At 35.2% G+C, this 18540-nt stretch overlaps 1 protein-coding gene across 7 annotated transcripts in view; it reads left to right on the top strand.

The window, feature by feature from the left end:
* DMD (dystrophin) overlaps positions 1 to 18540 on the top strand; it is a 2248143-nt gene that overhangs the window by 860753 nt on the left and 1368850 nt on the right. For all 7 annotated transcript variants that reach the window (XM_059157899.1, XM_059157902.1, XM_059157904.1 and 4 more), the window contains exons 22-25: positions 3970 to 4115; positions 7225 to 7440; positions 10487 to 10600; positions 11619 to 11774. In XM_059157899.1, the coding sequence (XP_059013882.1) occupies positions 3970 to 4115; positions 7225 to 7440; positions 10487 to 10600; positions 11619 to 11774 (632 nt within the window). The remainder of the gene's footprint in view (positions 1 to 3969; positions 4116 to 7224; positions 7441 to 10486; positions 10601 to 11618; positions 11775 to 18540) is intronic.

The raw sequence follows: 18540 nt of genomic DNA, 5'->3' as shown, positions 1-18540 counted from the left end.
GGTTTTCGCCTGTGTTCCAGGCAAAGGCATACTTGGTTATATTTTCCAATCTGTAGTTATTTATTTAACAAATACTGATTCCTTGTAAGACACTGTACTGGTCATTGGGGATAGACTGCTAAGCTAAAACCACATGCTTTTTGCTGCCATTATGCTTGTAAACTGGGGAAAGACACAGCCATTAATCTTAAAATCAAACTGGTATTTTTATAATTATAATTGAGATGAGTGCTTGAACAGAAAAGGCCAAGGCCACAGCTCTGTTACTAAGGAAACTTATCCAGACTGGGAAGGTCAGCAAACATTTCCTTGAGAATGTACTGCTTAACACGGAAGCCAGAGGATGAATAGGAATTTATAAGACTGGGGGGGTAGTAGGTGATGGTTAATTAAGAAGTAGAGAAGTCTTATTTCCCTGGGACACAGAGGGAAGTGGGTGATGAAAGATGAGTCTGGAGAGGTGGATAGTCTAAGGGGTCTTATATGAGCCATGTGTGAGGATTCTAGAAAAATGAAACAGTATAGATAATTTTTATGCTGTGGTATCTCATTGTGGTTTTGATTTGTATTTCCCTGATGCCAAGAGCATTTTGTCATGTGTCTGTTGACCATTTAGATGTCTTCTTTGGAGAATTGTCTATGCATGTCTTCTGTGCAGCTCCTGATTAGATTATTTGTTCTTTGGTTGTTGAGTTTGATAAGTTCTCTATATAGATTTTGGTTATTAGCCCTTTATCAGATAAGTCATTTGCAAATACCTTCTCCCATTCTGTAGGCTGTCTTTTGGTTTTGTTGAATGTTTTCTTTCTTTTTTTTTTTTTAAGATTCTATTTATTTGACAGACAGAGACCACAAGTAGGCAGAAAGGTAGTCAGAGAGAGAGGAAGGGAAGCAGGCTCCCCACTGAGCAGAGAGCCCGATGTGGGGCTCGATCCCAGGACCCCAGGATCATGACCTGAGCCAAAGGCAGAGGCTTTAACCCACTGAGCCACTCAGGTGCCCCTGTTGAGTGTTTTATTTGCTTTTTATGTTGATGTCAAGTCCCAGTAGTTCATTTTTGCCTTTGTTTCCCTTGCCTTTGGAGACATGTCTAGCAAGAAGTTGCTGTGGCCAAGGTCAAAGAAGTTACTGCCTATGTTCTCCTCTAGAATTTTAATGGATTCTTGTCTCACATTTAGGTCTTTCATCCATTTTAAGTCTATTTTTGTGTGATGTGGATGGAACTAGAGGGTATTATGCTAAGCAAAATAAGTCAGTCAAAGAAAGACAATGATCCTATGATTTCATTCATATGTGGAATTTAAGAAACAAAACAGAAGAGCATAGGGGAAGGGAGGGAAAAATTAAACAAGACAAAAAATCTGAGAGGGAGACAAACCATAAGAGACTCTTAATCATACCAAACAAAAATGAGGATGGGGTAACTGGGTAATGGATATTAAGGAGGGCAGGGGATATAATGAGCACTGGGTGTTATATAGGACTGATGAATCATTGAACTCTACCTCTGAAACTAATAATACACTATGTGTTAATTGAATTTAAATAAAAAATAAAGTACAATGAATGCATGATTCCAAGGGAAAAATATGCTGTGATGTAGCATTATAAATCAGTTTTGCATTTTCAAAAACTGAGTGTAGTCGTTGATTGAAAGGAAGCAGGAGCATGTATGGAGAGGCTAGGAAGTATCTTACATTATATGGGCTTTTCATGTACTCGGTAACTTACATGTAAGATGCAAAGATACTTTTGATCATTTCAGAAGTCATCTGCCTTCTTAGAATAGAGAGAAGGTTGGCTTAGCTCTCAGTGGGAGAGCTTTATGTCTTGCACCTGAATACAGATTAGAAGCAGTTATACAGAAAAATCATCAACAATTCAGAGACAGAAATGGTTGATTTTTCATTACACAGAAGGAGTCTAAAGAAGGGAGATTATATCAAGACCTCCCCCAGAACAGAGGCAAACTTGAGGGTAATATTAGAGTCCATTGGGTAGCTATTACCATAGCTTTTCAGATAAAAGTATTTCCTGATTGATGAACCTACATGTGGGCAATGAGATAGCTAATTCAGAAGCTATGAACTTGGTAGGTCTTCTTTCAGTTCTAGCTCCTCCCTAATGCAATCCATCTGTGAAACACCTGGGATGTTTACTAGGGATTCAGATAGCAAAGGAAGAAATGTACCTGAACATTCTAAAGGAAAATATGGAATAAGAAGTTCCATCTATGCAATACCATAAACAGTGTCCACATGTAATGATGGCCTGGATTTTCAATACTTTATCATGATTTTAAAGGGAATTTACATTACTGTGTAATGTAAATTATTCATTGAATAATGCAAATTAATGCATACTTTGTTAATATTGTGGCTAAATTAATGGAAAAATATCAAATTATGATTATTTCCTAAGTTCAAAAAATTCATCAAATTTATTAATCTTTTAGAATGTTTCAGTGTTTATCTTTTTTCTGGATTTGAGAGACTTTGATTTTATGCTGACCTGTGCTTTTTAAAAAGCAATGGATTCTTTAAATTTATGGCATTGATCTATCTATCTATATACCTATCATTTTCCTTCTTCTCTACCTCCCTGAATTCTGTGCATAGATGGATGCTGACTGAGTTATGGACAGTTATGGACAATCTATAATATCATAATATATCATAAATTAACTGTTATATACTTCTGCCATGCTTATGTTACCTTAATACTTTATTGATAAGCTGACAAATCTGAACATTTTTCTTTCTTCTCATTTAATGTGGGTACAGTTTTAACTGTGTAAACAATTATAGTTGTATAAAGTATATGTACACATATATTCACATATGGTTTAAAGTTTGTACATAACTATTTATACACACACACACACTGTACTCAATGTATTTTTCATTCCCTAATTTATACTGATACTTTTCATTCCCTAATTTATATATATATATATATATATATATATATATATATATATGGAAGTATGCTGCTAAGTAGTAGGTTTGACTTTGAAATCAGACAAACGTGGTTTACTAGTTCTACTATTTACTAGGTTCTTGCATGTGAGCAAATTACTTGGCCTTTTTTTGTAGCCTCAGTTTCCTTGGCTCTAAATGAGAATAAAAATGCTTATCTCACAGGTGTATTGTAAGAATGATAATATGGATAATCATTATTAGAGTTTCTGATACATATTAAACACACAGAAATTTTTAATAAAATAAGTGACATGATGTAGTTAAAATATCAACTGCTGAAGAAGAATAAATGAAACAAGATGGGATTGGGAGGGAGACAAACCATAAGTGACTCTTAATCTCACAAAACAAACTGAGGGTTGCCGGGGGGAGGGGGTTTGGGAGAAGGCGGTGGGATTATGGACATTGGGGAGGGTATGTGATTTGGTGAGTGCTGTGAAGTGTGTAAACCTGGTGATTCACAGACCTGTACCCCTGGGGATAAAAATATATGTTTATAAAAAATAAAAAAAATTAAAGTCTAAAAAAAAAAAAAATATCAACTGCTGAGCATAATGATACTTTCTGCAAAGGCAAATGCTGGCTCACAAAGAATAGCCTTCAAAGTCAATATACATGAACTCTCTTTGGTTTCTCCAAGTACCATCTCTGTTATCATGCGTACATTACTTAGCCACTATGTTTTGTCATTTCATTACCTTAAAAAAATTACTTTAACAGCATAAACCTTCCAAGTCTGATGTGAGGACTCAGTGTTTTATGTGTGTGTGTGTGTGTGTGTGTAGTTTCTGTCCAAGTATCATATATGTAGTCGGATTTTATCTTCAGTATCATCATCACATTCTAATTTGTATCTTGTATCTTCACATTTTCACAACTTGCTGATATTTGTAATTAGAAGTATGATTTAGTTTCTAACAACTTAGGAAAACATAATGACAAAGTATAAAATAATTAAATGATTTTCTTCTTTTGCCTTTTGATAAAGTTTTTGACATTTTGCCACCCATGCGCTATCAGGAGACCATGAGTACCATCCTGACATGGATCCAGCAGTCAGAAACAAAACTCTCTATACCTCAGGTCACTGTTACTGAATATGACATCATGGAACAGAGACTTGGAGAGTTACAGGTCTGTGAATATTTGAATATCTTAAACAATGTAGTGCAGATATCATTTATCAAACAGTCACATTGGTGTAACCTTTATTTTTTACATTGGTGTAATATGAAAATAATAGAAATAAAATAATTGTGGTAGATATGATAGTTTGCAATTGGAAAAGTGAAGATAAGATTTTTTAAAATGTAATATTTTATGCATTTGTACTTTCTCTCCATAAAACAAAAATTCTTTCTTTGAAGAGACATGGTCTGTGTATGAATTATATTCTTTATTGTTTAGTAATTATTTTTAGATACAACAATTTTGATTATTATAAAAATTGTGGTATTATTCCCCCCTTTGCTTGCTAATTTAGAACTCCTTTCACATTTCCATACATAAAGTGGTAAAATCTGTGTAGTTATAAAATAAATTTTAAATATTAGCTTTATGTAATATCATAACTATTTTTCGAGTTCTATTTACATTTTTAGCAGCCTTATATCGAGTAATAGAAAAATACTAATATGGTAAATAAAAAAATTGTAGGAGGTTTCAGAATGTTTTTCCTGCTAATTCTGAAAAGTTTGCATTGTATGCAATCACGTTTTATTTTTTAAGTCAAGAAAGCATTTATTAATTATATTTTGGAGCTATGTGTACATTTTGAGAACTAATAAAAATAACTTTTATATGAAGAGTTCTTTTTCAAGAATTAAATATTATTTCTTAAAATTATGTTACAGCTATTTCTTCAAAGAAATCTCTGTTTAAACATTTCTCACTATATATTGCCCTATGTAGACTGACTGTGTCCTCTGCTATCACATCAAGCAACCTATAACTATTTGATCTTGTTTTTTTTTTTTTATCTTCTTTTTAATACTTGGAATGATCCCAAAATTTACTTTGAAGAATAGTGATGTAATAGAACTATAAGCTTAAAAAGAATACAAAAAATACAGCTAATACCATATGATCTCCCTGATATGAGGAAGTGGTGATGCAACATGGGGGCTTAAGTGGGTAGGAGAAGAATCAATGAAACAAGATGGGATTGGGAGGGAGACAAACCATAAGTGACTTTTAATCTCACAAAACAAACTGAGGGTTGCTGGGGGGAGGGGGTTTGGGAGAAGGGGGTGGGATTATGGACATTGGGGAGGGTATGTGCTTTGGTGAGTGCTGTGAAGTGTGTAAACCTGGTGATTCACAGACCTGTACCCCTGGGGATAAAAATATATGTTTATAAAAAATAAAAAATTAAGAAAAAATACAGCTACTAGAGGAGTAGATTGAGTATACCCAAAATGATGTATAGATGAGTAGAAGAGTATATTTGTACTGAAGAAACATTGAAGAGAAAAATTACTTATAACTATTACTGAGAAATTGTATTAAGTAGCTGAAAAAAAATGTCATTAGAACTTTGTGTCAAATGTTACACCAAAAGAAAATACCACATATATTAAAAAGTTCAAAAACATTTTAATAAGGACAAATTTAGGAGAAATTTTTGAGTAAAATATTTTAAAACATACAAGAGAGCAGCACACAAACCAATGGACACAATTGCAAACATGGTAAAAATACCAGACAATTTAAAAGAAAGATGAGATCATGGAAAAAATTGTCTGAATAAGGGAGGATCATTAGTAATGAATTTATAATGAGAGGCGTAAACAACCATTAAACCTATGAAAATTTATAATTCAAATTATAAAGGATGAAATACAAATGTATAACATGGAATACCATTTTTCACATCTAAGTTGCAAACGAAAAGATATAATAAGTGCAAGTCTGGCAGCAATGAACTTCCTTCTCACTTTCTGGTGGGAATATAAATTGAATTACAGTTTTACTGAGAAAACTTTTCAATACTTCCTGATAACATACAAAATAATTAATTGTGATATCCATGTGGATACTATTTTCATGAAGTCTATATCTTAAGCAATAATCAGAATACCTGAAAAAATAGAAAAATAGATGGAGATAGATAGATGGGGAGATTATAAACATAATTTATAGAGTTGGAAAATTAGAAGTTAATTTGTGGAGTTAATAATGGGAAATGGTTAAATGAACCAGAGACGCCATTAAAATTTATGTTTTTGAAAAATACTTAATGACGTGGGAAAAGACACAAAAATAAAAGACCTAGCTCAAAATGTAGTTATATGTATGCTAGATATTGTCTAAATAATAAATCAAATTTAATGAAGTAAAATTATAGCAAAGTAAAAAAAAATTAAAATACCACAAAGTAGGCATATTCTACAACTATAAAAGGTATGCATTTGGCATATTTGGGGAATATTATAGATCACATTATAAAAGAAGGAATGATTGTGTATGTGTGTATATAATATATTCACATGTTCAATAGTTAGAGAAACACAAAGTTTATGTAAAATCATATATAAATGGGTAACTTTTCCATGTTTTATCTTGATCCTTTATTACTTTTTAACTAGAAAGTAATAATTAGCACATAGAAATACCCTAAAGATAGATATCCCGTTATAAGCTATTGCATAGGTTACACAGGATAAATGTAAAACCAACTTTAGAAATTCTCCCTAAAATTATCCTAGAATTTCATTGTAACACTAAAAAAAAAGTCTTGTAAAAAATGTGAAACTTTAGTTAATTGGCATTTGTAGGCCATCTGTCTGATAACTTACTCAGTTTTGTTATCCCATCAATCTCTATGATTTAGTTATGTTTTTACCTAGAGAGTGTTAGAAGTTGTCTTACTAAAGTCTTGGTGTAATTGAATTAACTCGCTAACTATCTTATAAATACAGATATTAATATCCAGACATGATGCAATAAAATTAGGTGTGCTAGCACTCTGGTTCATTTAGATATAGTTAGGGTTATTTTTGACATTGTTCCTAAAAAGAGGCATAGATTTTTAAATAAAACATTTCTGTGCAATTACTCTTAGGGTAAACAGTAGAATTTAAGTTACTCCTAATCATTCTGTAACTGATGGAACATCATCTATATTTTTAGATGTTTGAATCACATCGCTTTCAGTGTAAATACATTTAAGTGAAACTGTGCAATGAAACTTGTTATTTTTCATCAATTAGTATACATGTGCTTTCTTTTTTTTTAATTTGAGGCTTTACAACGCTCTCTGCAAGAGCAACAAAGTGGCCTAAACTATCTCAGCACCACTGTGAAAGAGATGTCAAAGAAAGCACCGCTGTCTGATATTAGCCGGAAGTATCAATCAGAATTTGAAGAGATTGAGGGCCGCTGGAAGAAGCTGTCTTCCCAGCTGGTTGAAGATTGCCAGAAGCTAGAGGAGCAAATGGCTAAACTTCGAAAAATTCAGGTAATCCAAGCTTGAACTCTTGTATTCATTTGTTTTCCTGGCTTGTTTCTCCCCTAATGATGTGTTCTAAAATTTAAAGGCAAATAGAAATTTATCCTCTATAGTTCTTCAAAATGAGTGGTGAGATCAAAAGACACCCATTTTTTCTCAAATGAGTGTATCTTGCTTATTTCTTTTAAGAAAACAGTAGTTAAGATTTCCCCTCTCTAGATTTCCTTGAGAATTTTTTTTTTTTTTTGCCAAAAGAACTAATGGGACTTAAATATATTTTTAGCTTAATATTTTTCAAAACGAGTCTCTCCTTTAGCCTGGCTGCTCTTTAAAATATAGATATCACTTAGCTTATGAATAGATAAAAAGTTATCTGTCATGGAATATAGTCAGATCATTTTATCTGCATATTTTGCCTATAATTGTTTTTATAAATTTGACCTCATTACCTTCCGGAGACCAGCTCCTACTGACTTAATTCGTTTGAATAGTGCCACTGTGCTCCTAATCACCCAAGCTGGAAATGGTAAACGAACAATTACATTCTAGTCTAAAGCCTAAAATATTTACTGAGATAGGTAATACCTCTCTTATGGGGTGAATAATTGTGAAGAATATTAATGCTTTGACAGCATCATAGCATAATGAAAAGCGTTATGAATGAGATACTTCTGGTTGACGCCCCAGTGCAGCTATTAGCTGTTGTTTGTTTTTACCTTTTAGAAACCAAAAGAACATGTCCTGAAACAATCCGCAAAGTACAACATGTATATGAACATATCTCTGCATATAAACATATGTGCACACACACATATGCGCAAACCCATTTTTTCCAGTACAAGTGGTTAAAGAGGGTATAAATACATGGTCTTTGCCAACAAGGATTTCACATTCTAGAGAAGGGAATAGCTGTGTTAGTTCCCTACTGCTGCTGTCATGAATTACTGCAAATTTAGTAGCTTAACATGGCACCAATTTATTATCTTACAGTTCTGGAGGTCAGAAGTCCAAAATCAGCTGCAGTGGACTAAAATCAAGGAGTGGATAGGGCTATGTCTTTTCTGGAGTCTTTAGCAGAGAATCTGTTGCCTTGTCCTTGTTAGCTTCTGGAAAATGGTATTTGTCCCCTGATATCTGCATCTTCTTTATTTAGGTCAGCAGCACAGCATCTCAGGGCCTCTCTTTCTATATGTCACACTCTTGACCCCCTCTTAATAAGGACCCTTGTAATTACATTGTGCCTGGCTAGATAACCCAGAATAACGTCTCCATTTCAAAATATTTAATCTCATCTTCAGAGTATTTTTTTTGGCCAGGTAAGGGATGATATTCCCAGGTTGCAAGAATGAGGGCATGCACATCTTAGCGAGGTCATTATTCAGCCAACACAGGAAGTAAATTAATGAGTATGGTAAACATTACTACAAGAGAAAGAATAGAAATCCAACATCAGCTGGGCAAAGGGGCTATGCAATGTTCTTGGAACATGGGTTATCTGGGCTACACCTTGAACAAGTAGAATTCAGTCAGCTGATAAAGAGGAAAAGAAGTTACCTCACACAATGAAGCCATATATTCACTTAGCCAGAAGGGGTTCAGTCTTGGAGAGACAAATATATGTTTAGAGATTAATAATGTATGTGATTAGAAAAATGATCTAGGAGTAGATAATGATCCCAGATACCATGCTTTAGAATATGAATTACAACCTAGTGGTGATGGAATTAAAAATTAGAATTTCGGGGACTCCCAGGTGTCTCAGTTGGTTAAGCCCCTGCCTTCAGCTCAGTTCATGATCCCAGAGTTCTGGATTGAGTCCCGCATCGGGCTCCTTGCTTGGCAGGGAGACTGCTTTTCTCTCCACCTATGCCTGCCACTCTTGCCTGCTTGTGCTCTCTCTCTCTCTCTCTCTCTCTCTCTGACACATAAATAAATAAATAAAAATTTAAAAAAATAAGAATTTGGAACTGTTACTGCTATTTTAAAGAGGGAGAGATGATAATATTTGTGTTTTCAAAGCATCACTGTGATAAGAAGAAGGCAGAGTGAAGAAAAATACTGACACCTATGTGGAGAATTGATTAGAGTAGGGAAAGATTGAGACAGACAGCAAAAAGAGCTAATGCGGTAATCAAGGAGCCAATAATAAGATCTGAACTAGATCTTAGAAATATGAAACCAGACTCAAGAGATATGAGCAAGATGATGATGTTGAAATCTGAAGTTCTTAGATTTAGTCAAATGCTTTTAAAAAGCATTAGTATTAATCAAATTGAATGGGTAGCTTTCTGGGAAGCACACATTTTCAACAGAGATTTAATTAAGAAGGGAGGAAATAGCACATCTGGGCAGCAGAGTTGAATTGTATGGAAATAAAGGAGCTCGAAAATCACACATTTGAAAAGTAGCAAAAAAAAAAAAAAAAAAAAGCAGTCAGGGAGTGAGGGGAAGCAATATGTGAAAGAATAATGGGAGGTACTTGGCTATTTATAAATGATAAAAGTTGACATTTTTTCCCTGATCATTACTTCAACCTGGTCAGGCAAATAGGAAATTAAAATCAGAGGTTTTCTCTTCGAAGATGACAAAATCCTGTGTTCTGAGAAGTTCCCAACTGGATGGACTATTTAAACTGTCAACTGTGGAAGTTCAGGTTTAGGGGAGGCTATAAAGACACCATTACATTGAGTTTATTGTTCATAGTTTGTTTTATGTACTGTAAGGGCACATTGTTAGTATTATCATGAGTTGTTTTGTAACTTAAAATTTCTCTAGAGAGGGATATGATTTAATGTTCTCAAGAGTAACATCATAAAACCACATTTGGTAGTAATTTTTTATTTTTAACAATAGCAGATTTCATACACCAGTGCTCATACTGTAGACCATAAAAATGCAGTCTTAGTAAAAATATTCTTTTCCTGAAGAGCTACTTAGAGACATCCTTCAAACACAGGAATTATTTCTGGGCTTGTGTTCATAAATATCACTGTGATGAATTGTGTTAAGAGAAATCAGCACCCCAGTATGGCTTAAAATGGGTCTCTGATTCCAGAATCACATAAAAACTCTGAAGAAATGGATGGCTGAAGTTGATGTTTTCCTGAAGGAGGAATGGCCTGCCCTTGGGGATCCAGAAATTCTAAAAAGACAGCTGAAACAGTGCAGGGTAAGATTTTTATATGACCCTTATCATATGAAGACTTTTATATGGAAGTTATGATTTGATTTTATCAGTGGTCCTTAACCAGAGTGATTTTGTTCCCCTGAGGGACATTTAGCAACCTCTAGAGACATTTTTATCACAAACTGGAATGGGGTTGATGCTACTAGTATGTAGTGGATAGAGGCCAGGAGTGCTCTGTACATATTCTATCATAGAGAGACCGAAGAGCCTCTCACAAGAAAAAGTAGCCGGTCTAAAATGATAGTTGTTCCAATGTTGAGAAACCAGGTTAAATAAATGAGGAACAGAATATCATTATCTTTTACTCAATACTCAGAAGATTATTTTACTATAAAATATGGTTTAACCTAAAGGCAAAGAAGCCTTTGAGCTATTTGTTATTTCTTATTGCAGATTATTAGTCATACTGTGTTGCTCTGCCCAGGCATATTGCACTGGACATAATATTACACAATACGGATTTTTGAAATAATATTCAATATACCATTGTCATGCAGCAGAAAGAAAGTAATCTAGCTCTTTAAAGAATCTTCTTTGCAAATACAAGCTAAGAAAAAAGAAAACAAACCCAGCTTACAAATAACCTTCACACCCATCATGCTATAAACAATTGCTGCAATATCTTGCATCTGAAAACCAAAATAATTTCAAAAATAGTAATGTATAAAGCCCATCATTTTCACACATTTTTCTAACAAGGAATATTAAATTTCTTTCTTTTTGTGTCTGATCTAAGTAGAATATAGATAATTCCCTACTTGACTCACACCAGGAAAACCACTGAACAGTGTTGGCAAGGCTGAGAGATAGATACGTCTATATCTATAGGTGGGTGTGTATCAGAGTTTAAATTCTTTACATTCTTTTAAGAAAGAAAGGCTTGAATTCATGGGTAATGTCCTGATTCCTGATTATATGGATTATATGTTTCCCATCTATGTGGCATTTCTAGTATGTTATAGCAACATTTGCTTTAGCTTACGTGGAATTATTTCCTTAGCTTTTAGTCAATGACATTCAGACGATTCAGCCCAGTCTCAACAGTGTCAATGAAGGTGCACAAATGCTGAAGACTGAGGCAGAGCCGGAATTTGCCAGCAGCCTTGAGACAGAACTCCGAGAACTTAACACTCAGTGGGATTATGTGTGTCGCCAGGTACGAACAGCTTCTTTCACTGTGCCTTGTCTCTACTTAATTAAGTTAGATTTTTTTAATGTATCCCTTGACTACTGCCCTTTTTGAAAGTTTAATCTCTGAGTATGTTGATGCTTTAAAGTCTAGTGAGTTCAAACTAGCCTTTGTCTACTATTTAAAAAAAAAAAAAAACACTATTAGGGTAGCAGTTTTAAATAGTATTTCTTCATCTTACTGGAATCCTAAGATGACCTTCTTGAAGAATGACCAGGCTGAACGGTAAGGTCTTGGGTCCTGTTTTCAGGCATGATTTTCATTGAATGTTTTCTCCAGTGCATAACTTTATAATAGTAATTGGATTAGCAGAACATATTTTAACCTTGTAGACTTCGTGCAGGGATAAAATGAATGACTCATCTATGTGTATGTACAAATATGATAATTTTCACTTCTGATTATTAAGATAGGCAAGCTTGGCTTCTTCATTATATTTATTTCAGTAAATGAATTAAGATTGGAAATAGTTAAAATCTCAGTAGGGGAAATAAAACACAAAATGACTCTACGATCACATCCGAGGTCCTTATTTTTATACAGCAGAATGTTCTATAGACATTGATTTTCAATTTCAAGATTACATTATGGAAAAGTAAATATTATATATGCAAGTACCATATATATAATACTTCTTATTCAAAAGATGAAATTTTGACCTGAAGCAGTGATTATTGTTCAATACACTAGTAGCTTTTTAAAGTTAATGAGAGGTTTCATCTTATGTGTATTACAGGCAGTCAGTCTTTGGTTATTTCTAAGTAGCCTTTCAAAGTTGAAAAGTTGAAAAGAAATCACGCCACAAGGCAAACACTAAATTTGAAAAAGGGAAGAATTTTAAAAAGGAGAAGGCAAGGCAAGTCACCCAGCTAATACTGTTACTGGCAAATGCTCAACAGTTCTATTAAGTCACAGACAAGATAGCCCTGGGTCAGCTAGCATGCAGTCTTCTCTGGAGTAAGCCAGTTCTAGAAGGAATGTTCACGGAAAAAAAATATTACTTAGATAATAGATTATACCATTTATATTTTCCTGGAAGGCCCATATAAAAGGTATTTGTTTGTTCAATGTTTCTAATGGATGAATAGAAAGAACAACACCAATTTAGAGCAAGAGAGAAAACAACAGAAAAAAAGATGTATAAAGTCAACAATACTACTGAGACCTCAAAGTTTTTACATGTTGGAGAAGTATAATTTTTAAAGTATCTCTGGTCTTGAAATGTCCTTGTTTAAGACCTTCTTTATACTATAAAATATACCACAGACTTGTCACTTAAGAGAAGTGTTGTAAAATTGCCAGCTGTGTAACAAAAACTCTTTAGATCCCATCCATGGTTTCAACCCATTCTAGAATGCTTGACATCTCTGTGGGTCTCCTTGGAATATCACACTGTGCAATGCTCTGACACTACTGCCAAAAGACCTATGCTTCTTTAAGCAAGTGTCATGCATTCAAGAAGACAAGTAAGGCAATACAGTCTTCCCAAGCAATGCAGCCAAGCTTGGGTGTTGGGCCCAATTCAGGGCTTCAGAGGAAACCAGAAAGAAATAATCAATCTATGCATTACAGAAATGGCTACATACAAAATGGGGTGTGATGTTCTTTCTTGGGCTAAAATTAACTCATTTGTTTTTAGATGAAAGAGTCTGGAAAAAAAACATAAATTAGAGACAAAATTGCCCAAATGCCTGATACACTTAGGGACACTTTGAGATCCCATGATTTAATTTTGTAGGCATAAGATGGTTGACATTTTAAATTCTGAAAGTTTTGTAGTCAAATAAAAAAAATCAAGATTTTAGTTATTTCTTAAATAAAGGATAATCATTATTAAAATAACTCACAAATTAGTGAACCATACTCAAAAGGAGAAAGGGAGGGAGGGAAGGAGTTTCATAATTATGTATATCTTTACATTATTGTGTTATATAGTTATTAAGGAAACTAATCATATGTATGCAAATACATAATTTATTTAGACATTTTTACTATTTCTTCATTACTTATTAGAATATTTACTTCAGTTTGTATTTTAAACATTTCATAACAGATTTAAGTTGGAAGGAAATAAACATAATAAATATCTATCATCATGGAGGGTATAGTTTAGTACAGAAGATGGAAAGTAAGTGAGTTAACATAATATCACACAGATGCCCAATTCTAATGTTGATAAATGCTCTGAAAGAAGCAATAAGAATGCCCCGAATGAGACTAAAGGAGCAGGGAAGCTGCTTTTTATTGGGTCTTCCAGAAAGTGTTTTCTGAAGAGGTGGAATTAAAGTTGATGCCTGATAAGTACAAAGAGCCTGGACCCTAGGCGACAAGGGAAAATCTGGAAACAGAACGAAGTGGGTGAAATGACCAAGGTGGGAGAGAAGAAGAGTGAGCATACATGAGCCACTTAGAGGCTTCCCTCATGCATAAGGGAAGCCTCTAAGTGGACCAGCATGAACCAGGAGAAGGCTGGTGGGAAAGAAGTCATAAACTGTCTCCTAAGTCACAGTGAAGATTTAGTATGCATGTCAAGTGCACTGGGAAGCTATTGGGCTTTTTGATAGAGAAGTGGCATCATCTAAAGTAAGTGTTGAAAACTTTGTTCTATACTCCGTCGTATGATGAATAGCTTAAAGGGGCACAAGTGGAAGCAGTGAATGTTGCTGTTGTCCAGGTAGGAAGTAATACTGCCAAAGAACAGGGAGGGCATTAGTGGAGGTCCGGAGACATAAAGGAATTTGAAATACATAATCCTCTTGTGACATGATGTTAGGTTCACTGTCCAAACCTCTTCCAGTATTTTTCCAAGTTCTTCCATAGAGATGGAGATGATTTCAATACTTGTTGCTCTCTCGTTACTGTTTATTTTTAGTTATCTGTTATTTTCCCATTATACAGTAATTAACATGTGGAAGGGATATGTTATTTTGGGCAGACTGGACCAAAATGCTTGTGGGACACAAAGTTTGTTGAAACTCTGTCCTTCAGGGTCTGTCTCCAGCAAGCTTACTTCACTCAGTATGCCAGACATTTGTTTATGTAATGTAGTCTTTTTTTTCTTATTTTTGACAATTAAGCAAGTTCTTGTTATATATATATATATTTTTTTTTATCAGGGCCCCTACATTCATGCCCACCTTTGACCATTATTCCTTTTCTAACATGACACATTACTTTCTTCATTTGATCAGTTCCTATGAGAAATGACATATTTGTTGGTAAAGAGTTTGCCTCAAGTTGGGAGGCTGAGAGGAGGAATCAAAGTGTATTCAGTTTCCTGTCTAAAGTGACAGTGTTGGCAATAGTGCCTTTACCTAATGAAAGAAAGACTGGGGGTAAGGAAGGAACAAAACTGAACAAAATACTTCCATTTTGGTCATGTTTATATTGGATAAGTAGACAATCAGAAATGTATCTGGAATTCAAGTGGGATACTTGAACTGGGCATATAAACTATTTATGCAAAATAAAGATATCATTTATATAAGAAAACTCCTATCTCACAATGAAAATATTGTCCACCCACTTCCCTGAAATGCATGACTAATAAAATTTGAAATTCTTACAGATGGAGAAGGATTTCTTATGGGTAGAGAGGCAAAACATAGTGTGTTAGACCGGGGCTCTGGAACTATATTTCCTCGGTTTAGATCTTACCCCCACCAAAAACTACTTGTGTGAACCTGAAAAAGTTGCTTATTCTCTCTGTGCTTCAGTTTCCCAGTCTTTATAATGTGATGATATTAACACCTACTTTAAAAGAATTTTGTGATCAAATGGGTTAATTATTTGAGAGAGAGAATAAGGGAGAAAGAGTGGAGAGGGCCAGAGGCAGAGGGGGAGGGAGAAGGAATCCTCTAGCAGATGCCCTGCTGAGCACAGAGCCTGATGTGGGGACTCTATCCCACAACGCTGAGATCATGACCTGAGCCAAAATCAGGAGTCAGACGCTCAAGAGATTGAGTCACCAAGGTGCCCCAAATGAGTTAATTTTTGTAAAGTGTGTAGGCTAGTACCTAGCACAGAGTAACCACTATGTACAAGCTTGGTAAATAAAATAAATGGACATGAAATAGACATAAACTTGCATGTATAAAATTATAAAGTATGTGTCATTTCTAAATAAATAGTACATAATTATATATTTTAATTAATAGTAACTATAAATTTATAATAAATAGTTACCAAGAGACACTGGATTGAGAAATTAGAAGGATGCCATTCTGATAATTTGCAAATCTGTCTTTTTTTCACTCAATATGGCTTTTAGGTGTAATCATCCACATATCCCTGGGTCCCTTTTTATTATTTCTTAAATATTTTAATAGCTGGACTACTGTCATTCCTGTCATAATTCTTGGAGATTTACGAATCTTCTCAGATGATGCTTCCAATTCCTAAGCCCTCAGGTCTTCGATAGCTCTTCCAGTGATTTTCTCTTCGGCTGCCCATTCCCAGCCTCTTAATGTTGACGTTGTCATTACCAAGCACTTCCCCATAGTATCAAACTCAGGTACTCCACTCTGCAGTAATCAGTACCTTCCTTTCCAACTCATTCCCATAGGACTCCAGCCTCAAAATTCGTCCATCTTAGTGGAATGCGTAACTCAGTAATTTTACCAACTTCTGATTAGAGAAGCACTTGCTCTTCTCTTTGTCCTTTCTTACTCAAGAGAGACCGTGTGCTATATGCTGGTTATCTGTAATCCATCATCAAGAACACCCCTTGTGTTTTCTCTCAACTCCTTTGCCCTCTCCTGTCTTTGTGTAAAACATCCATGTGACAGCACCCTACCTAGGTCAGTTTCACTTTCCTGATGATACTGTGCCTGCACTGGGAAGAGTAAATATGGCTGAAGGAAAACACATATCGTGCTGAGTAGGATCACTTGGAAATCATGAATGCAAGCCTCAAGTAGCCCCTTGGTGCTGACTAGTAATCTTGTTACATTTTTCCAATGCATTCATAGCCCCACTCCTTTGAGGAATGTTTTTCACAGATGCTTCAGATATCTACCAGTTCTTCTTCCCTCCTTGCTCTATGGCAATTTACAAGCTTCCTATTTCTCCTCCTCCTCCACTTCCTCCTCCTTCTTTTTTACTTGCTTCACATTTCACTGAAAAAAAAAAATAGAAACATTCAGAAGAGTACTTGCACACTCTCCCACAAACCTGCATGTGGGTTCAGGGACTCTATTTTCACATTGTTAATATGAGTTACCTGTCTGTGCTTCTGTCTAAGGCCAGCATGTACACTTTTTAAAAAAAAAATAAAGGTTTAATTTATTTATCTGAGAGAGAGAGAGAGAGAGAGAGAGAGATCATGAGCAGGGAGGAGGGGTAGAAGGAGAAACAGATTCGCCACTGAGCAGAGAGCCTGATCCGGGACTCAGTCCCAAGACTCTGGGATGATGACCTGAGTCGAAGGCAGATGCTTCACTGATTGAGCCACCTAGGCAACAATAAGGCCAGCCTTTCCACTTGTATGTTGGATACCATCCTCTTTTTTCAGCACACAGACATTATGCCACCTATTGAATATCTTCCTTCCTCCTATGTCAAAAATATATTTCTTTCTTCTACTGAATAATTTCCATCGGTAGGGAATTATGCTGCCATTAATATCTCCTGCCATTAGAAAAGATAGCCATTTGGAGTGCCAGGCTGGCTCAATTGGGGGAACATATGAGTCTTGCTCATGGGATTCTAAGTTCAAACCCCACATTGTGTGTAGAGATTACTTAAAAATAAAATTTAAAAAAATACCCCCTTTGCCTCACATTTCCTCCACCTCACCTCTCCATATCCATTCCCGTTTATAGAAACTCTTTGCATACCACTCATCCAATTCTTTCTTGAATGATCCCTAATCAAGCTTTGATCCTCATCACTACACTGAAACAGTTTTTGTCATGGTCACCAGTAAATTCAGATTATCAAATCCATTGTTTAGTCTTTATATTTGTTTGATTGGCTTCTGTGTCATCACTTTCTGTTGGTTCTCTCTTAGTCTGCCTTGAATTTCCATGACCGCTCTTAATACCTTTGGTGATTCCTTTGCCTTGACCTCTAAACTTGAAATAATTCCAGGGCTCCGTCTTTGGGCTTTTCTTCCTTATCACCACTTACTCCTTAGGTAAACTCATTCAGCTTTATGGCTTTAAATGTTATCTATAAGTTGTTGCTTCAACAATTTTATTATAATCTGGACCTTTTTCCTGAATTCTAGATCTGCATATCCAGCTCCCTACTCAATACCTCCATATTGATGAATAGACAAACTAAATCTAGCATGTACCCCAAATTCCTTACATACTCTTCAATCTGCTACTTTGACTTCCTAGAACAACAAGTGACAACTCCATCTTTCCATTTATCCAAGGCAAAACCCTTGAGTCACATCTTCTCATCTCCTTTTGCCTTTGTGGGAACTATGCAATCTAGCACCATATACCAAGTTACTTGGGAGGAGTCTCGCTCACCTATGAATGAAGTAATATTCATACAGACCTCAGTCCTGCCTGTATTCCCTGCAGTAGTCCATTAACCAGTTCCAGCCCCCTTCAGCCATGGTCTGGTAGCCCATGCAGAACAATGACTTAGACAATCATTCATGGAAAAGAGAGCCTTAGTGGAAGTCCAGGAGTCTATTGGAGAAGATGCAATGTACTATTGGAACAACAACAAAAAAATCCAAGAATGGATGCATTGGAGGGGGTAAAAGGAAAAGTTT

The sequence above is a fragment of the Mustela lutreola genome, chromosome X, assembly GCF_030435805.1.
Source record: "Mustela lutreola isolate mMusLut2 chromosome X, mMusLut2.pri, whole genome shotgun sequence".
Classification (NCBI taxonomy): domain Eukaryota; kingdom Metazoa; phylum Chordata; class Mammalia; order Carnivora; family Mustelidae; genus Mustela; species Mustela lutreola.
The sequence above is the reverse complement of the archived record's forward strand: the minus strand, read 5'-3'. Positions and strand labels throughout refer to the sequence as shown.